Source organism: Tinamus guttatus, unplaced genomic scaffold, assembly GCF_059628265.1.
Source record: "Tinamus guttatus ecotype Peru unplaced genomic scaffold, ASM5962826v1 Tinamus_guttatus_pri_ptg001208l, whole genome shotgun sequence".
NCBI classification, from domain to species: domain Eukaryota; kingdom Metazoa; phylum Chordata; class Aves; order Tinamiformes; family Tinamidae; genus Tinamus; species Tinamus guttatus.
In genome coordinates, this window is record NW_028289742.1 from 14428 (window position 1) to 35009 (window position 20582).

Here is a 20582-nt window from a genome sequence, read left to right on the forward strand (position 1 = left end):
GGGGGCGGCGGCGGCGCCGGCTCTTATACGGCCGCGGCCCCTCGGCCCGCCCCTGCGCGCGCGCCATTGGCCCGCGCTCGCCGGCCGCCCGCTCCCATTGGCCGCCCGCCCGCTCGCCGGCTTCGGCGGCTCCCCCGAACGTTGGCGTCCCAGATGGCCGCTTCCCATTGGCGGAGCGCGGGGACCAATGAGGAGCGACCACGCGTTCGGCGGGAGACGCCCCCCCTCCCTCGCGCTCCCCCCGCCCTCCGCGCGCTGCGTCACCCGCTCCCGGGGTCACGTGGGACCGGGCGCTCTTAAAGGGCCGGGCCTAGAGCGGGGGGTGGGGGGGAGAGGCCCTGGTCATCCCATAATAGCAACGGGGGGGGGGGAAGGGAGGGGACGACACACTTGTGCAAACAAGGCGGGACGTGACCTTAAATGGGAGCGTGACGCAGTGCTGATGTCATCGTTCTTGATGATGTCATAGCCCAGGCAAGACTACAAAGCATCAAAGCGCAGAGGGGGAGCGGCGGGTACACCCTCCCCGCGGCGTTGCCATGGCGACGGTGCCCCTTGGTTGGGCACCGCCCTGGTCACGGGGTGGTTGCCCTGGCAACGGGTGCGGGAGACAGCGGGGGGCTGCAGCGGCTGTGGGGGGGGGGAACACCCGGCCTTGTTGCCGTAGCAACCGCTCCCCCTCGCCGGCCCTGGTACCCTGGGTACCGGTTGCTACGGCAACGCCGTGCCTGATGACGTCACGCCGTCCGCTCCACGATGGGGGGGGAACCTCTCGCCACACTCAAGATGGCGCCGGCGGCAGCATTCCCTCCCCAAGATGGCGCCGCCCGCACGCCCGCCCCCGGCCGCGTGCGCGGCGGCGCTTCCGGCGCGGCGGCCCCGGCGCTTCCGGCGCGGCGATGTCTCCCGGCGTGGCCGAGCTGCTCCTGCAGCGCCTGGAGCGCGAGCCCGAGGCCGGGCCCGGCCGGGGCCTCTGCAGCCTCGAGGCGGCCGCCGCGCTCGGCCTCGACCACCAGGCGCTCGTGGGCGCCGTGAAGAGTCTGCAGGCGCTGGGCGAGGTGCGCGGGACGGGACGGGCCGGTTCCGGGGTCGGTGCCGGTTCGGGGGGCGCTCCTGGTTCCGGGTCGGGGCCCCGCGCCTGTCGCTGGTGCCGCTCTGGGTCCCTGGTCCCGGTGGCAGATGCTGGTGCCGATCCCCAGTCCCCATTCCCTGATCCCATTCCCGGTCCCTGATCCCATTCCCGGTCCCTGATCCCGTCCCCGGTCCCTGATCCCGTTCCCGGTCCCTGATCCCGTCCCCATTCCCGGTCCCTGATCCCGTCCCCATTCCTGGGGGCTGATCCCAGTCTCCGGTCCCTTGGCCCGGTGGCTGTTCTTGGTCCTGCTCCCTGGTTCCGTCCCGTTCCCTGGGCTCTGATCCCATTCCCTGGTGCCGTTGCCGTGGCTGATCCCGGTTCCTGGTCCAATTCCCGGTGCTGTTCCCCGTTCCCGTGCTGTTCCTGCTCCCACTCTGCGGTGTTGTCCCGTTCCCAGTGGCTGGTCCCGTTCCCTGGTCCCGTTCCCTGGTCCCATTCCCTGGTCCCGGTTGCGGTGTTGTTGCCGTCCTGTTCTCAGTGCCTGATTCCAATGCCTGGTCCCGGTGCCATTCCCGATTCCCGCTCCCTGGTCCTGGTCGCGGTGCCGTTCCCTGGTGCTGGTCCCAGCCCTGGTGCCAGTTGTGGCTCTGTCCCCTGTTCCCGGTCCCGGCTCCACCCCCGTTCCCGTTCCTGCCTCCATGTGCCGCTCCCAGCTCCGTTCCTGTTCCCGGCTCTGTTCCCATTTCCTGTTCCCATTCCCCGTTCCCTGTCCCCATTCCCGTTCCCCGTCACCCTGTTCCCGTTCCCCGTTCCCGTTCCCATTCCCCGTTCCCTGTTCCCCGTTCCCGTTCCCATTCTCGGCTCCACGTGCTCGTCCCGGCCCCGTTCCCGTTCCCCGTTCCCGTTCCCGTCTCCACGTGCTCATCCCAGCTCCGTTCCTGTTCCCATTCCCGTTCCCGGCTCCACGTGCTCGTCCCGGCTCCGTTCCCGTTCCCCGTTCCCCGTTCCCATTCCCGGCTCCACGTGCTCGTCCCGGCTCCGTTCCCGTTCCCCGTTCCCATTCCCGTTCCCGGCTCCACGTGCTCGTCCCGGCTCCGTTCCCGTTCCCCGTTCCCATTCCCGTTCCCGGCTCCACGTGCTCATCCCAGCTCCGTTCCCGTTCTCGGCTCCATGTGCTCGTCCCGGCTCCGTTCCCGTTCCCCGTTCCCCGTTCCCATTCCCGGCTCCACGTGCTCGTCCCGGCTCCGTTCCCGTTCCCCGTTCCCATTCCCGGCTCCACGTGCTCGTCCCGGCTCCGTTCCCGTTCCCCGTTCCCATTCCCGGCTCCACGTGCTCATCCCAGCTCCGTTCCCGTTCCCCATTCCCATTCCCGTTCCTGGCTCCACGTGCTCATCCCAGCTCCGTTCCCGTTCCCCGTTCCCATTCCCGGCTCCACGTGCTCATCCCAGCTCCGTTCCCGTTCCCATTCCCGTTCCCGGCTCCACGTGCTCATCCCAGCCCCGTTCCCGTTCCCGTTCCCGTCCCCGCAGGTGATCGAGGCGGAGCCGCGCGCGGCCACGCGCTGGGTGCTGAGCGCCGAGGGGGAGGAGGCGGCGCGCGCCGGCAGCGCCGAGGCCCGGCTGTTCCACGCGCTGCCGCCCGACGGAATGTCCCACGCGGAGCTCATGGTGAGCGGGGGACGGGGGGGGACACTGGAGGACACGGGGGGACACGGGGGGACACGGGGGATGGGGGGACGGGGGGGATGCGGAGGACATGCGGGGGATGTGGGGGGACATGGGGGGACACAGGAAGACACGGAGACACGAGGGGACGTGCAGGGGACATGGGGGGGCTTGGGGGTGTGCGGGGGGACACGGGAGGACACAGGGACACGAGGGGACATGGGGGGACGTGCAAGGATGCAAGGGATGCGGGGGGACACAGGAGGACACGGGGACACGAGGGGACGTGGGGGGATGTGGGGGGATGTGGGGATATGCGGGGGACATGGGGGGACACAGGAGGACATGGGGACACGTGGGGACATGCGGGGGACACGTGAGGGACACGGAGGGCGCAGGGACACGAGGACACGCACGGAGACGTGAGGGGCATGCATGGGGACATGGGAGACAAGAGGGGACATGCAAGGAGACATGGGGGGACACATGGGGATGCAGGGTGCACGCGAGGACGTGTGGGGGACACAGGGGGGACACAGGGAGACATGAGGGGACGTGCATGGGGACACGGGAGATGTGAGGGGACATGCACGAGGGGGACATGGGGGGACACGCATGGGGACGCAGGGGACACAGGAGGACACGGAGGGTGTGCAGGGACATGGGGGAACACGCGAGCACGCGTGGGGACACAGGGGGACACAGGATGTGGGGGGACGGGGGCATGGGGAGAGGGGGACACGCGCGTGGGGACGCGGGGGACACGGAGGGGCATGGGGGACACATGGGGTCTCAGGGATATGGGGACACGTGGGGATGTGCAGGACAGGCAGGGACATGGTGAGGACACACAGGGGCACGTCGGGACATGTGGGATGTGCAGGGACACGGGGGGGACACGTGGGGACACGCGGGATGTGCAGGGACATGGGGGGGGCACAGGGGGACACGCAGGGACACGGGAGGGGACACGCGGGGACGCGCGGGCCGTCCCCGAGCGCCCCGTCCCCGCAGGAGCTGCCCTGCGCCCGCGTCGGCTTCAGCAGGGCCATGGCCAACAAGTGGCTGCGGCTGGACAAGGAGGCGCCCGGCGGCCCCCGCGTCTTCCGCGCCGTGAGTGTCCACGGGGCCGTCCCCGAGGGTCCCCAAGGGTCCCTGTCCCTGAGGGTCCCCATCCCCGAGGGTCCCCATGGGTCCCCTCCCCATTGTTGGGGGTCCCTGTCCCCATGGGTCCCTGTCCCAGACTGAGCCTGGCCCCGAGGGTCCCTGAACCGGTCCCCAAGGGTCCCCTTCCTGTCCTGAGCTTGTCCCCAAGGGTCCTGGAGGAGCCTGTCCCTTATGGCCAGGCTCTGTCCTGTCTGTGTGGCCCTGGGGTGATGGTGACAGTCCCCACGTCCCCATGGTGCCAGTCCCCAGCGTGGCCATGTGTCTGTGATGACAGTCCCCATGTCCCCGGTATCTCCACATTGACAGTCTGGTGTCACTGTGGCACCAGTATCTTGGTGGTGACAACTTGTATGTCCCCACGGTGCTGCTGTCCCTGTGGTGACTGTCACGTGTCACCATAGTGACTGTCCCATGTCCCCACGGTGCTGGTGTCCTTCCGGTGATAGTCCCCGTGTCCCTGCAGTGCCAGTGTCCCCACAGTGACCGTCCTATGTCCCCACGGTGACAATCCCCAGGTCCCCATGGTGCCCGTGTCCCCCTGGTGACTGCCCGGTGTCCCCATGGTGACCGTCCCATGTCCCCACAGTGCCGGTGTCGCTGCAGTGACTGTCCCTGTGTCCCTGCGGTGACAATCCTGGTGTCCCCGTGGTGCCAGTGTCCCCGCCGTGACAGTCCCCGTGTCCTGGGTGTCCCCACGGTGACAGTCCCCGTGTCCCCGCGGTGACGGCGCGGTGTCCCGTGATGACTGTCCCATATCCCCACGGTGACAGTCCCCGTGTCCCCGCGGTGACGGCGCGGTGTCCCGGCGCAGGTGGCGGCGGTGCAGGACGCGGTGCAGCAGAGCCTGCAGCAGGTGCAGCGCGGCGACGCGGCGGCGCTGCCCGAGCGCGAGCGCGCCGAGCTCAAGCGCCGGAAGCTGCTGCTGGAAGTGTGAGCGGCGCCGGGGGCGGCGGCGGGAGGGGACGGGCACGGGGAGCCCGCGGTGACACCGTCCCCCCCAGCACCCTCAAGTCCTACTGGCTGCGCAAGGGCAGCGCGTTCAGCACGGCCGTGACGCGGCAGGACGCGGAGCTGACGCCGGACATGATCGCCACGTGAGTGCCGCGGGGACGGGGCCGGCGCCGCTGGGACGGTGACGGTGACGGTGGCCGCGTCCCCGCAGCGGCTCGTGGCGCCAGCGCCCCTTCAAGCCCTACAACTTCGCGGCGCGGGGGCTGCCGCCCGCCTGCGGCCACCTGCACCCGCTGCTCAAGGTGCGCACGCAGCTGCGGCAGGTCTTCCTGGAGATGGGGTGAGCGCGTGGGGACGCGCGGCGTGGGGACACATGTGGGGACGCGTGGTGTGGGGACATCTGGTGTGGGGACATGCGGTGTGGGGACGTCTGGTGTGGGGACGCGTGGTGTGGGGACACCCAGTGCAGGGACATGCAGTGTGGGGATGTCTGGTGGGGTGCCACGCTGTGGGGACACGTTGCAGGGACGTGCGCTGTGGGGACATCTGTTGTGGAGAACACCTCAGTGTGGGTGACACCTGGTGTGGGGCACCCCCCCAGTGTGGGTGACATTTGGTGTAGGAACACCCCAGTGTGGGTGGTACCTGGTGTGGGACACTCAGTGTGGGGACACTCCTGGTGTGGGGACACCCCTGGCGTGGGGGACACCCTCGCGGTGCGGGGACACCCACTCGGTATGGGTGACGCCCAGTGTGGGGTCACCCCTGGTGTGGGGGACACCCCTGTGTGGGGACGCCCTGGTGCGGAGAACACCTGGGTGTGGGGAACACCCGGTGCAGGTGATACCCCCGGTGTGGGGGACCCCCCGGTGTGGGTGACTCCCTGGTTGGGGCGACATCCCGGTGCGGGTGTCCCCCTGACGCGGTGTCCCCGTGCGGGTGTCCCCATGCGGGTGTCCCCGTGCTGCAGCTTCTCGGAGATGCCCACGCACTCCTTCGTGGAAAGCTCCTTCTGGAACTTCGACGCGCTCTTCCAGCCGCAGCAGCACCCGGCGCGCGACCAGCACGACACCTTCTTCCTGCAGGGTGCGGGGGGACCGCGGGGACGGGGGGACCGCGGGGACGGGGACGCCGCGGGGACGCCGCTGTCCCCCCCCGCCCCGCGCTGACCCCCCCGTGTCCCCAGAGCCGGCTGAGGCGCTGGAGCTGCCGGCCGGCTACGTGGGCCGCGTGCGGAAGGTCCATTCGCAGGGAGGCTACGGCTCGCAGGGGTGCGCGGGGCCGGCGCGGTGACACCCCCCCAGCGCGGTGACACCCCCCCGGCGCGGTGACACCCAGCGCGGTGACACCCCCCCGGCGCGGTGACACCCCCATCGTGGTGATTCCCCCCCATCTCAGTGACCTCCCCGATCATGGTCCCCTCCATGGTCCCCATCCATGTCACTGCTCCCTGTGTCACTGCTCCTCTACATCGGTGCCCCGTCTTGCTGCCCCCATATTGTTGCCCCCCATGTCACTGTCCCCATGGCAGTGCCCCACCTTGGTGCCACATGTCGCTGTCCCCTCTCTGTCCCTGCTGCGGTGCCACATGTTGCTGTCCCCTCTCTGTCCCCCCCCGGTGGTGCCCCCTGGCGGTGCCCCACGTCCCTGTCCCTCCCCGCCCCACGGTGCCCCACATTGGCGCCCCACGTCCCTGTCCCCTCCCCGCCCCACGGTGCCCCACGTTGGTGCCCCATGTCCCTGTCCCTTTCGTGCCCCATTGTGCCCCACATTGGTGCCCCACGTCCCTGCCCCTCTCCGCCCCACGGCGCGCAGGTACCGCAGCGCGTGGCGGCTGGAGGAGGCGCGCCGGGCGCTGCTGCGCACGCACACCACGGCCTGCAGCGCGCGCCTGCTGCACCGCCTGGCGCAACAGGTACGGCGGGGACGCGGAGGGGACACGGGGGGACACGGGGGACACCCGCAGCAGCCGCCGGCGCCCGCAGGCCCCGTTCGCGCCCGGGCGCTGGTTCTCCGTGGAGCGCGTGTTCCGCAACGAGGCCGTGGACGCCACGCACCTGGCCGAGTTCCACCAGGTGGAGGGCGTCGTGGCGGAGCGCGGCCTGGCCCTGGGCCACCTCCTGGGCGTCCTGCGCGAGTTCTTCCGCAAGATGGGTGCGTGGGGACGCGCGGGGACGCGGTGGGGACCGGGGCGCCCGGCCACGCTGACGCGCCGCCCCGCAGGCATCGCGCCGCTGCGCTTCAAGCCGGCCTATAACCCCTACACGGAGCCCAGCGTGGAGGTGTTCAGCTACCACCCAGGTGGGGACAGCGGGGGGACACGGGGGGACACGGGAGGAACGTGGAGGGGACGCAGAAGGGACACGGGGGAGAATGGGGGGGGACACAGGGGAGAATGGGGGGACACGGGAGGAACGTGAAGGGGACACGGGGGGGCTGCTCTGGTCATGGTCGCTGTGGGGCTCTGGGTGTCCCTATGGGATGGGGGGTCCCAGTGGTCCCTGGGTGCCCTCCTGGGGTCTTTGGGTGCCCCATGGGTTGGGGGGCGTCTAGGGGGGCTCTGGGTGTCCCAGAAGGGTGGGAGGGCCCCCAGGTGCTGCAGTGGGGGTCCTGGGGTCCATCCGGGGTCCTGGTGCCCCATGGGGTCCGACCGGGGGTCCCAGTGCCCTGCTGGGTCCGATCTGGGGGGGGGTCCTGGTGCCCATCGGGTCCAATCCGGGGTCCCAATGTCCCATGGGGTCTGACCCGGGTCCTGGTGCCCCATGGGGTCCGATCTGGGGGATCCCAGTGCCCCATGGGGTCCAATCCAACGGGTCCCGGTGCCCCACGGGGTCTGACCCAGGATCCCGGTGTCCCATGGGGTCCGATCCAAGGGTCCCGGTGCCCCACGGGCTCTGACCCAGCTCCTGGTGCCCCATGGGGTCTGACCCGGGTGGTCCCGGTGCCTGTCGGCTCTGACCCGGCTCCCGGTGCCGCCGCCGCAGGGCTGAAGCGCTGGGTGGAGGTCGGGAACTCGGGCGTCTTCCGTCCGGAGCTGCTGCTGCCCATGGGGGTCCCCGAGGGCGTCTCGGTCATCGCGTGGGGGCTGTCACTGGAGCGGTGAGTGGGACGCGGGGCGGGCGGCCGCGGCGGCCCCGCGCTGAGCGGTGAGTGGGGACGCGGGGCGGGCGGCCGCGGCGGCCCCGCGCTGAGCGGTGAGTGGGGACGCGGGGGGGTGGCCGCGGCGGCCCAGCGGTGAGTGGGGACGCGGGGCGGGCGGCCGCGGCGGCCCCGCGCTGAGCGCCGCGTCCCCGCAGCCCCACCATGATCAAGTACGGCATCACCAACATCCGCGAGCTCGTGGGCCACCGCGTCAACCTGCAGATGGTCTACGACAGCCCGCTGTGCCGCCTGGACGCGTAGCGGGGACAGCGAGGGGACAGCGAGGGGACCCCGTGTCCCCCACACGGCCCGGGGACAGCGAGGGATCCCTCTGTGTCCCCCAGTGCGTGGGGGGGATGAGGAGGGGAGCCCCGTGTCTCCAGCGTGGCCTGGGGACAACGAGGGGACCCTCTGTGTCCCCAGCGCGGGGGGGACATGGCAGGGATCCCTGTGTCCCCAGTGTGGGGAGGGGACAAGGAAGGGACCCCCGTGTCCCCCGGTGTGCGGGGGGGACACGGCAGGGATCCCCCCATGTCCCCCAGGGCAGAGGGGACACAGCAGGGTCCCTGTGTCCCCTAGGATGGTGGGGACATGGCAGGGTCCCCATGTCCCCAGTGTGGGGGGCACACGGCAGGGATTCCCCCATGTCCCCCAGGATGGGGGGGACGTGGCAGGGGTCCCTCCGTGTCCCCAAGGCAGAGGGGACACAGCAGGGATTCCCCCATGTCCCCAGCGCAGGGGGGACGCGGCGGGGTCCCCGTGTCCCCCAGAATGGGGGGGACATGGCAGGGGTCCCTCCGTGTCCCCAAGGCAGAGGGGACACAGCAGGGATCCCCCCATGTCCCCAGCGCGGGGGGGACGCGGCGGGGTCCCCGTGTCCCCCAGGATGGGGGGGACATGGCAGGGGTCCCTCTGTGTCCCCAGGGTGGATCCCCCCATGTCCCCAGCGCGGGGGGGACGTGGTGGGGTCCCCCCGTGTCCCCAGGGCGGCGGGCAGTGTCCCCAATAAAGCTCCGTGGCCAGACGGTGTCTGTGTGTGCAGGCGGCTCGGGCACTAATGAGGGGTGGCGCCAGCCTGGGGTGTTAATTGGGGGGAGATGGCGCGGGGCTGGCGCGCTAACGAGGGCCAAGGTGCGGGGCTGGCGTGCTAACAGGGACGGCACGGGGATGGCGCGCTAATGGGGATGGCACGGGCTCACCACGCTCATGGGGACGGCGCCAGCTCACCGTGCTAATGCGGATGGCACGAGCTCCCGTTCGTGGGGACAGCACGAGCTCTCGCTCATGGGGACGGCATGAGCTCGCCGCGTTAATGTGGATGGTGCGAGCGCACCACATTAATACGGATGGCACAAGCTCCTGCTCATGGGGATGGCACTAGCTCACCGTGCTCATGGGGATGGTGCAAGCTCACTGTGTTAATGCAGATGGCGACGGCGCAGCACACATTCAACACGCGGGGATCTGGCGAGCTGGAACGCAAACAGCTCCCCCAGGCCCTGCGTTTGTCACAGCCCCGTCCCCAAACGTCCCCCCGCGCCCCAGCCCGGTGCAGTCGCCCCCAAACGTCCCCCTTTTGCCTCAGTTTCGCTCACCCCAAATGTCCCCCCTCGCCGCGGCCGGGCTGCCCTTCCCAAACTGTCCCCCCGTTGCCTCAATGTGTCTTCCCCAGCACAAGGTCATAGAATCATAGAATGCCCAAGGTTGGAAGGGAGCTCCAGGGATCATCCAGTCCAACCCCCTGCACACACAGGGTCACCCAGAGCACGGGGACAGGGCTGTGTCCAAGCAGGTTGAAGATCTCCAGAGAAGGAGACTCCACAACCTCTCTGGGCAGCCTGTTCCAGGGCTCCGGCACCCTCAATGTTAGGATTTTTTCCTTGAGTTCCTGTGGAACTTTTGGTGCCTCAGTATGGGGCCATTTCCTCTAGTTGTGTCGGTGGCCACCAGTGAAGAGAGGCCAGCCCCATCCTCTGCACTCCCTCCCTTGAGGTACTTCTAGACACTGCTCATGTCCCCTCTCAGCCTTCTCTTCTCCAGGCTGAACAGGCCCAGCTCCCTCAGCCTCTCCTCCTAGGGCAGATGTTCCAGGCCCCTGATCATCCTCGTAGCCCTGCGCTGGACTCTCTCCAGCAGCTCCACATCCCTCTTGTCCTGGGGAGCCCAGAACCGGACACAATACTGCAGATGCGGCCTCACCAGGGCTGCGCAGAGGGGCAGGATCCCCTCCCTCGACCTGCTGGGTCCCCTCAGTGTCCCCAACGTGTCTCCCCTTGTCCCCAACGTGTCTCCTGCGTCCCCAATGTCCCCGCTCGGCCCCGCCGGGCTCGGTGTCCCCAGATCGTCCCCGCGTCGCCTCACGCGCGGCCCCTCTCGCCTCACGCCCGCCGCCCCGCCCATTTTTTCCCGCGCTGCCGCCTGATTGGCGGAGCCGCTCCCGCGGCGGGCGCTGATTGGCCGGCGCGCGTGCCCGTCACCGCCCGGCCCGCCCCGCCGCTCGGCCGCTGAGGGGAGATGGCGGGTGAGGAGCGGCCGCCCCGGCCCCGCTGCCCCGGGCCCGCCGGGGAGGCCCCTCCGCCATGGGGGCCCCTTCCCCTGGGCACAGCACGGGCCGCACGACGTGCTGTGCCCCGGGGAGCCGCCATCGCAGGCCCCGTTCCCACCGCAAATCCCGCGCGCGGCTCCCCTGGGCGGTTCCTTCCCCCCTCATGGCGTGCGGGGCTCCCCCTGCTCCGCCGGGACGTGTTTCCAACCGGGAATGTCGTCCTCAACCCGGCCTTGGGCTCCTCGTGCGTCGGGGCAGGCCTGAGCCCTGCGTTGGGGCTCGTGGCTGGAGATGGGGAAGGGGATGTTCGGATTTGGGGGACAAAAACAAAACAGGGGGCCTGCTCTGGATGATTAAAATACAAAACAAACAAAAATCTTAACAAAAATCCTCACCCAACGGCCCTTCGGTGCCACCGTAATGGCTGAAACTCAGTGGAAGTTAAAATATATATATACACTTACTTGCTTCTTGGTTTTTAAAAGGTGAAGTCATGGTTTTGCACTTCCCTTTACCGCTTTTAACCTCCCTTGGTTCCGTAAAGGAAAATCAGGGCTGCGGATGGTCCCCCCCCAAATAACCCCTAATTTGTAATGGAGGCTCCGGAGGGCTCAGGAGCTGCCAAGCTCCAGCCCCGAGCTGCGTTCCAGGCCCTAAATAATTCACGACTCGCCGCTAACCGAGTTTTTGCCTTTCCAAATCCATCTCCTTCCAGCGTTTGAGGAGCCGCTTTGGCCGCGGAGCGCGACGCCGGCGAGCCGAGGTAAAAGCCGCCCCCGGTGCCGCCGGCGGGCGATAATTTGGGATGGGGGGACCCGGGGGGACGGTTGCAGCCGCAGCCGGTTGCAGTTCCCTGCGGCGCCGGCCGCGTTTCCGCCTGGATTATGGGCACGGATCCGGCCAAGGGGGAACCCCGGGGAACCGGGAGCCGCTCTCGGGCTGTGCCCCGAGATTGAACGGGCGCCAAGGCGCTTTAGGAATGCATGTTGTGTGTCGCGGGGGGAGAAATAAGCAAAAAAAGCTCAGTTTGGGGTTCTTTAGGGAAAAAAAGGGATGTTTTTGGCTCCTCTGATGGGGAATTGCACTTCCCGTGTGCCAATGGGCCCCGCTCCTCCAGGTGCTACCGGAGGGTCCGGCGAGAAGCAGCTGCCCCCGGTACCGCGGAGGGGCCGGAGGAGCGAGCGGGCCGGGGCGCCCGGACGCGGCGGCGACCCCGGCCCGGCTCCCGGCTCCTTCCGAAGGCGCCGCCGGGCGGCGAGGAGGGCGCCCACGAGGAGCTGGAGCCGGCGGCGGCGCCGCTCGACGGCCCCTTCTTCGGCGACGGCGACGGCGAGGAGCTCCCGGCGAGGTGAGCGCGCCCGCGTGGGCTCTTAACGAAGCGCCGCGCTCGTTAGGCCGCTTCCCGTGCGGAAAAGCAAGGGCGGCCCCAGCTCCCCGAGCCTGGAGTCGCTCCAGGACACGCTTTCCCTCGCCCATGCTTTTTTCCGCCCGTTCCAACGCGGGAAGCGGCCCGGAAGGGCCCGTTCCCCGCGGGGGCCCCGGAGGGAGCGCGGCCGGCGCGGAGCGCGCGGTGCCGCAGCCGCCGCTCGCCCGCCCGCGCGCGCCGGGGCGCCCGGGGCCGCGGGAACCAGCTGCCGCCCTCCGGCTGTTCCCGCTCCCCGGAGCAGCTGGCGCCGCCATCCGGAGCCGCAGCCGGCAGGCGGCCGCGTCCCGGCCTCCCCGCGCGCCTCCGACCCGGGCCTCCGATGCTCCTCGTTAGGGCATCGGCGCTAATTAGCGCCGCAGCTGCCGCGCGCGGCCCCTCGAGCGCCCCGCGCGCGGCGAGGGGCTCCGCGCGGCTCCGAGCGCGCGGCTCCGAGCGCGCGGTCCTCCCGCAGCCCCGGCGCGCCGCCCGGCGCCGCCGCCGCCGCCTCGTTCTTCGCGGCGCTGGCCGGGCGCGCGGGCGGGCTGCGGCAGCGCGCGCAGCGCCTGGTCGACAAGGTCAACGAGAGCCGCAAGGCCGACCACGCCGCCATGAGCGACTTCCGCGAGAGCCTCCTGCTCAAGGTGAGGACGTCCCCGCGGGGACGGGGCGCAGCTGGGCGCCGCGGCGCCGGTGGCAGCGGGGGCAGGCCGCGGCGCGGCGGGCGCAGCTGCGCGCGCTCCGGCCCGTGTCCCCGCGCGCGGCGCCAGGTGTCGGCGCTGGCGGAGCAGCTGGAGGAGCGGCTCTTCCGCCTGTACGACGCGCACAACGGGCTCATCCAGGAGCGCCTGCGCGAGCTGGCCGCGGCCGCCGAGCGCATCGCGCAGCTGCAGGCCGAGCTGCGGCGCGCCTGCCGCGCGCTCGAGGCCGCCTACCGCGACCTGTGCCAGCAGCCCGAGCCCTGAGCGCGCCGCAATAAAGGACGAGCCGTCCCGGCGCTGCGCGGCGCCCGCCGCCTTCGCGCTTTATTGCCGCGGCGCGCTACGCCCCGTCCGCGCGCCGCGGCGCCTTGTCGGCCGCGAACGCCTGCATGCCCGTGATGGCGCGGCCCAGGATGAGCGCGTGGATGTCGTGGGTGCCTGCGGGCGGGCGGCGCGTGAGCGCCCGGCGCGCCCGCGCGTCCCCGTCCCCGTCCCGGCGCCGCGGTACCCTCGTAGGTGTTGACGGCCTCCAGGTTGAGCGCGTGCCGCATGACGTGGTACTCGTCGCTGATGCCGTTGGCGCCCAGCATGTCGCGCGCCTGCCGCGCCACCTCCAGCGCCTTGCCGCACGAGTTGCGCTTCAGCATGGACACCATCTCCGCAGTGGCCCTGCGGCGGCGCGGGACGCTGAGCGCGCCGGGGGACGCCGCGGGGACGCGCGGGGACGCGCGGCGCTACCTGCCCTCGTCGCGGAGGCGGCCCAGGCGCAGGCAGGCGTGCAGCCCCAGCGCGATCTCCGTCACCATGTCCGCCAGCTTCTTCTGCACCAGCTGGTTGCGCGCCAGCGGCGCCCCGAACTGCTTCCTGCGCGCGGGGACGCGGGGGACGCCGTGGCGCGGCCGCGCGGTGACGCCGCCGTGTCCCCGCGCCGTCCCCGCGCCGTCCCCACCTGTCCAGGACGTACTGGCGCGCGGTCTCCAGGCAGGCCTCGGCGGCGCCCAGCGCGCCCCACGCGATGCCGTAGCGCGCGCTGTCCAGGCAGCCCAGCGGGCCCTGCGGGCACGGGTGTCACCCGGTGTCACCGCGCGGGTGTCGCGTCACCCGCCGCCAGCCCCCGCGTGCTGGGTGTCACCACACGGGTGACGGGGGGGGGTGACCGCTCACTGCCAGCCCCAGTGCACCGGGTGTCACCAAGTGGGTGACACACAAGGGGTGCTCCCTGCCAGCCCCTGCCCTCCAGGTGTCACCATGTGGGTGCCCCACTCACTGCCAGCCCCACTGTGCTGGGTGCCACCACCCAGGTGTCCCCATGCATGGGCAGCCCCATTACGCTGGGTGCCACCACCCAGGTGTCACCCGTGTCCCTGCTCACCATGGGTGTCCCCTGGGATGTCCCCACTCACCGCCAGCCCCAGCGCGCCAGGTGTCACCACCCTGGTGTCCCCCGTGTCCCCTGTGTCCCTGCTCACCAATAGCCCCAGCGCCCCGGGCAGCAGCGCGTCGCGCGGCGCCCCCCCATGTCCCCGTGTCCCCCCATGTCCCCATGTCCCCGCTCACCGCCAGCCCCAGCGCCCCGGGCAGGAGCACGTCGCGCGGCACCTCCCCGTGTCACCCATGTCCCCGTGTCCCCCCATGTCCCCGCTCACCGCCAGCCCCAGCGCGCCAGGTGTCACCACCCTGGTGTCCCCCGTGTCCCCTGTGTCCCTGCTCACCAATAGCCCCAGCGCCCCGGGCAGCAGCGCGTCGCGCGGCGCCCCCCCATGTCCCCGTGTCCCCCCATGTCCCCATGTCCCCGCTCACCGCCAGCCCCAGCGCCCCGGGCAGGAGCACGTCGCGCGGCACCTCCCCGTGTCACCCATGTCCCCGTGTCCCCCCATGTCCCCGCTCACCGCCAGCCCCAGCGCGCCAGGTGTCACCACCCTGGTGTCCCCCGTGTCCCCTGTGTCCCTGCTCACCAATAGCCCCAGCGCCCCGGGCAGCAGCGCGTCGCGCGGCGCCCCCCCATGTCCCCGTGTCCCCCCATGTCCCCATGTCCCCGCTCACCGCCAGCCCCAGCGCCCCGGGCAGCAGCGCGTCGCGCGGCACCTCCCCATGTCACCCATGTCCCCCGTGTCCCCCCTGTCCCCGTCCCCGCTCACCGCCAGCCCCAGCGCCCCGGGCAGCACCGCGTCGCGCGGCACCTCCACGTCGTCCAGCTCGATGGTGCCGGTGGGCGACGCGCGCAGCGCCAGCTTGCCGCCGATGGGCGCCGTGCGCAGCCCCCGTGCGCCGCGCTCCAGCACGAAGCCGCGCACGCGCCCGTCCTCCTCGCTCACCGCCCACACCACGAACACGTCGGCCACGGGCGCGTTGGTGATCCTGGGGACGCGGCCGGTGGGGACGTGGGGACGGGGCCATAGGGGACACGGGGACGGGGCGGTTGGGGGTCCTGGGGGACATGGCCATTGGGGACACAGGGACAGGGCCGCTGGGGACACAGGGACGGGACAGTTGGTGATCCTGGGGGACGCAGCCATTGGGGGGATGGGGACAGGATCCCGGGGACGGGGCGGTTGGGGACACGGGGATGTAGCCATTAGGGACACGGGGACATGGCCAGGATCCCGGGGACAGGGCGGCTGGGGACATGGGGACAGGGCCCGGGTCCCGGGAACAGGGCAGTTGGGGGTCCTGGGGGACGCAGCCGTTGGGGACACGGGGATGGGGCGGTCAGGAACACGGGGATGTGGCCATTGGGGACCCGGGGGACAGGATGGTTGAGGATGGTGGGGGACACAATGGTCAGGGATCCTGGGGGATGTGGCCATTGGGGACCCAGGGACGCAGCCATAGGGGACCCAGGGACGCGGCGGTTGGGGATCCCGGGGGACGCGGTGGTTGAGGACGCAGGGATGCGGCCATAGGGGACCCGGGGATGCGGTTGGGGACGCAGCGGTTGGCGGTTAGTGGCAGCTGGGGACGTGGCGGTCAGTGGCGGTTGGGGCTGTGGCAGTTTGGGACGCAGTGATGGGGGGTTGGCGGTTGGGAACGCGGCGGTTGGTGGTTGGGGCTGTGGCACTTGGGGACGTGGTGGTTAGTGGTTGATGGTCGGGGCCGCGGTGGTTGGGGACACAGTGGTTGGGGCCGCGGTGGTTGGTGGTTGGCTGTCAGGGCCGCAATGGTTGGTGGTTGATGGTTGGGGACGCGGTGGTTGGCGGTTGGTGGTTGGCTGTTGGGTCCGCGGCGGTTGGCGGTCGGCGGTGGTCGCCGCGGGCGCTCACCACGTCTTGGCCCCGCGCAGGCGGTAGGCGCGCGCCCCCGCGTCGTAGCGCGCCCGCGTCTCCATGGCGCCCGGGTCGCTGCCGTGGTTGGGCTCCGTGAGGCCGAAGCAGCCCAGGAGCTGCCCCCGCGCTGGGGACACGGGGTCGGGGGGACACGGGGTCAGGGGGACATGGGGGTCAGGGGGACACGGGGTCAGGGGGACACGGGGGTCAGGGGGACACGGGTATGCCCCTGCTGCCCCACAGATCCACAGATACCCCCCAATGCCCCACAGATACCCCCCAGTGCCCTATGGATACCCCCTGCTGCCCCACGGATACTCCATGCCCCCTGTTGCACAGCCCCATGCCCCATAGGTCCCCTTTGTGCCCCCCACACCCCCCCCCATGCCCCATAGCTCCCCCTTCCTACCCCATGGACCCTCCCTCCTTCCCCATAGCCCCCCCTCCATGCCCCACAGCCCCCACATGCCCGATAGCCCCCCCGTGCCCCATATCCCCATTGTGCCCCCTGAGCCCCCCAGTCCCCTATCATGCCCCCCATGCGCCCCCCAGCCCTGCATCTTGCCCCATATCCCTGTCGTGCCCCTCATCATGCCCCGTGTCCCCATCATGTCCCGTATTCCTGTCGTACCCCCTCCACGAGCCCCATAGCCCCCCATGCTCCCATCATGGCCCCCCATGCCCCATAGCCCCCCATGCCCCGTGTCCCCATCATGCCCCATATCCCCATTGCACCCCCCATTGTGCCCCATGTCCCCCCTGTGCCCCATAGCCCCCCCGTGTCCCTGTCACACCCCCGACGTGCCCCACATCACTGTCGTGCCCCACAGCACCCCATAGCCCCCCCACGCACCCAGGGCGGGCAGGTAGCGGCGCCGCTGCTCCTCGGAGCCGTATGCGGCCAGCGGGTGCATGACGAGCGAGGACTGCACGCTGAGCAGCGAGCGGTACGCGCTGTCCACGCGCTCCAGCTCGCGCGCCGCCAGCCCGTAGGCCACGGACGAGGCGCCCGCGCAGCCGTACCCTGCGCGGCACCCGCGGGGTCACCCACGGCGGGACCCACGGGGGGGCCCGCAGCGTCACCCAGAGCGGGACCCACGGCGGGACCCGCGGCGGGACCCACAGCAGGACCTGCGGCGTCACCCAGAGGGGGACCCATGGGGGGACCCACGGGGGGACCCATAGCGGGACGCGTGGCGTCACCCAGAGTGGGACCTACGGCGTCACCCGCGACAGGACACCGGCAGAACCCACGGCGTCACCCGTGGTGTCACCCGCCGCGGGACCCACAGCGTCACCCACGACGGGACACCGGAGGGACCCACGGCGTCACCCATAGTATCACCCATGACGGGCCACCAGAGGGACCCATGGCATCACCTGTGGTGTCACCCACCGCAGGACCCACGGTGTCACCCATGGTGTCACATATAGCAGGACCCGCAACGGGACCCACAGTATCACCCACAACAGGACACCGGAGGGACCCGCAGCGTCACCCGTGGTGTCACCTGCAGTGTCACTCGCGGTGGGACCCATGGCAGGACCCCAGCAGGACCCATGGACAGACCCACGGAGGGACCCACAGCGTCACCCGCAGTGGGACCCCATTGGGACCTGTGGCGTCACCCACAGCAGGATCCCCACAGTGGGACCCATGGTGGGTCTCCGGCAGGACCCACAGCGGGACCCACAGCGGGACCCCCAGCGGGTCCCCAGCGCCGCCCCGTCCCCGTCCCCGCTCACCTTTGATGGTGGCCCCCAGCACCCCCAGCTCCCCCAGCTCGGTCAGGATGTCCCTGCAGAAAACTGGGGGTCGGGGGGGGGGGTCAGCGGGGATCGGGGTGTTGGGGGGGCCAGGGGGGTATCAGGGTGCTGGGGGGGCAGCGGGGGCTGTTTGGGGGCACCTGAGGGTGCCTGGTGGTACCAGGGGCACTGGGGTCCCTGCGGGTAAATGGGGCCATCCGGGGGGGGCAGGGGGGTTCCCAGGGGTTGGGGGGCGCGGGGGGAGGACAAAGGGGGCTGGGGGGGGGCAGGGGGGTTGGGGCTGCAGCAGGGGGGTGTAGGGGGGGCCAGGGGGTGCAGGGGGATCAGGGAGGGTGTGGAGAATTTGGGGCGGTGCAGATGGCTCAGGGTGTTGCAGGGGGGTTCAGGGTGTTGCAGGGCGGTTCAGGGTGTTGCAGGGTGTTGCCGGGGGTACCTTGGTCGCACGCGTCGCCCACCACGCGCGGCTGCAGCCGCCGCTCGCAGTAACGGGGTTGTGGGGGGTTCAGGGTGTTTCAGGGGGGTTCAGGGGTGTTCAGGGTGTTTCGGGGTGTTGCGGGGTGTTTCACGCGGTACCTTCGTCGCGCGCGTCGCCCACCACGCGCGGCCGCAGCCGCCGCTCGCAGTAGCTCCGCAGGGCGTCCCGCAGCAGCCGCTCCTCCGGCGCCAGCTGCTCCTCCAGCCGCAGCGGGTCCTGCCACGAGAAGGGCTCTGCGCCCGGGACAGCGCGGGGACAATGGGGACAACGTGGGGACAATGGGGACAACGTGGGACAACGTGGGGACAACGCGGGGACAACATGGGGACAACGTGGGGACAGTGCGGGGACAGCGCGGGGACACCGCGGGGACAACATGGGACAACGTGGGGACACTGTGGGACAATGGGGACACCCTGGGAGAGCGGGGACAACCCTGGGGACACCCCTGGGACAGTGGGGACAACATGGGACAACGGGGACAAGCCTGGGACACAGGAGACACCCTGGGACACCCCCAGGACAGCCAAGATAGCCCTGAGACACTGGGGACATCCCTGGGACACTCGGGGACAGCGGGGACACCACGGGACACACTGACACCAAGGGACACCCGGTTACAGCGGGGACACTGTGGGACACCACGGGATAGCGGGGACACCCCCGGGACAGTGGGGATACCTGTTGGAACAGGGACACCCGTGGGCATGAGGATACTACGGGACAATGGGGACACCCATGGGAACAGGGACACCCTTGGGTGCAGGGACACCCGTGGGGACACCCGTGGGGACACCCTTGGGTGCAGGGACACCCATGCGTGTGGGGACACCCGTGGGGACACCCGTGGGGCGGCCATGGGGGTCCCGCGCACTCACCGCGGGGGGCGGCGCTGCCGACCCGGCGCAGGCCCCGCAGGCCGGGGCGCAGGAGGGGGGCGGCCGCGCGGTGCAGAGCCATGGGGCTGCCCCACGGAGCGGAGCGGAGCTCAGCCGGGACCCACGGCTGCCCCCGGGACCCGGGACTGCCCCTCTGGGAACCGGGACTGCCCCCCTGGGACCTGGGACTGCCCCCCGGGGACCCAAAACTGACCCCCCGGGACACAAAACTGCCCCCCCGGGACACAAAACTGCCCCCCTGGGACCCAGGACTGCCCCCCCGGGAACCCACAACTGCCCCCCGGGACCCAAAACTGCCCCCCGGGGACCCGGGACTGCCCCCCTGGGACCCGGGACTGCCCCCCCGGGACCCAAAACTGCCCCCCGGGACCCACAATTGCCCCTCAGACCCCAAAGTGCCCCCCCGGACCCACAACTGCCCCCCGGACCCGCGTCGCCCGTGGGATCCAGAGCTGCCCCCGGACCCCCAACCGCCCCCCGCCCCCTCGGCTGTCCCTGCACCCCCCCCCCCGGGCCCCCCCGCACCAAGTTTCGCGGCGGGGCCGAATCGCAGCGGCCGCCGTAGTGACGTCACGGGGGGCGCGGGGCAGGGGGCGGGGCGGAAGGGGCGGGGCCGTAGCCGCCCCCCTCCCCTCCCCCAGGGGCAGCGGGGGCGTTGGGGGCATTTTGGGGCATTTTGGGGCGTTTAGAGCGTTTTGGGGGCACCTCTGCCCCTGCTTTTATTTTTTTATATATTTTTATTTTATTTATTATCCCAATCCCCGGCGCCGCTCCCGTCCCGCCGCTCCCCCTGCCCTGAGCCGTGTCCAGTCTCAGTCCCCCTCAGTCGGAGGGGCCGCCCCGGGACCTCGCGGTGTCCCCCGGTGTCCCCCGGTGTCCCCTGTCCCCAGCCCCGGGTGACTTCAAGTGTCGCGGGACCCGCCGCCCCCGCTGCCCGTTCTCAAGATGGCGCCGCGGCGGCTTCGCCCGCGCCACACCCAAGATGGCGCCCGCCCGCCGCTGCGGCGCGCCCCTCCCAACATGGCCGAGGCCCCGCCCAGGGAGGGGGCGGGGCCGCCTTAAAGGGGCCGCGACCCCCGCGGCGGCCGGAGCGGAGCGGAGCGGGGCGTGAGTGCGGGGGGGGGGGGCAGGGAGGGAGGCGGCACCGGAGGGGGGGGGGGTTACCGGGGGGGGGGGGGGGGCACTAAGGGGTCTGGGGGGGCAGCGGAGGCCCGGGGGGCGATGGGGGCCGGGGGGCAGATGGGGGCCTATGGGGGCAAGGGGGGTAATAGGGGCCTATGGGGGCAATAGGGGAGGATGGGGGTATTAGGAGCTGGGGAGGGGGCGAATAGAGGCCTGAGGGGGGGGAATGAGGGGCAACAGGGGCTGGGGGGGGAGTAGAGGTCGGGGGGGCGATGGGGAGGAATGGGGAGTGATGGGGGGCAATAACGGTGTGGGGAGGGGGCAGTAACGGGCGGGATGGGGCAATAACAGTTTGGGAGGAGCCATATCTGTGTGGGGGAGAGCGATAACGGTCGGGATGGGGCAATAAC

The 20582-nt window shown here is 71.0% G+C and overlaps 3 protein-coding genes across 3 annotated transcripts; 2 read left to right on the forward strand and 1 right to left on the reverse strand.

The window, feature by feature from the left end:
* Positions 1-899: 899 nt before the first annotated feature.
* FARSA (phenylalanyl-tRNA synthetase subunit alpha) lies at positions 900-8278 on the forward strand. Its single transcript, XM_088538819.1, has 13 exons — positions 900-1058; positions 2605-2742; positions 3754-3852; positions 4718-4836; positions 4908-5000; positions 5069-5197; positions 5828-5943; positions 6044-6128; positions 6673-6772; positions 6843-7011; positions 7081-7158; positions 7842-7956; positions 8154-8278. Exons 1-13 carry the CDS (start codon positions 900-902, stop codon positions 8257-8259), a joined length of 1506 nt encoding a protein of 501 aa, XP_088394945.1. The 3' UTR covers positions 8260-8278.
* A 2428-nt stretch (positions 8279-10706) lies between these two features.
* On the forward strand, positions 10707-12927 carry SYCE2 (synaptonemal complex central element protein 2). The gene is made up of 4 exons (XM_088538823.1): positions 10707-10711; positions 11661-11891; positions 12421-12589; positions 12716-12927. Exons 1-4 carry the CDS (start codon positions 10707-10709, stop codon positions 12908-12910), a joined length of 600 nt encoding a protein of 199 aa, XP_088394949.1. The 3' UTR covers positions 12911-12927.
* Positions 12928-12986: 59 nt separating this feature from the next.
* GCDH (glutaryl-CoA dehydrogenase) lies at positions 12987-19111 on the reverse strand. Its single transcript, XM_088538821.1, has 10 exons — positions 19030-19111; positions 18250-18384; positions 17656-17718; positions 16763-16933; positions 15907-16036; positions 14785-15004; positions 13596-13699; positions 13385-13510; positions 13155-13315; positions 12987-13084 (listed from the first exon to the last, which is right to left on the reverse strand). The coding sequence occupies exons 1-10, from the start codon at positions 19109-19111 to the stop codon at positions 12987-12989; spliced, it is 1290 nt and encodes a 429-aa protein (XP_088394947.1).
* Positions 19112-20582: the final 1471 nt, after the last annotated feature.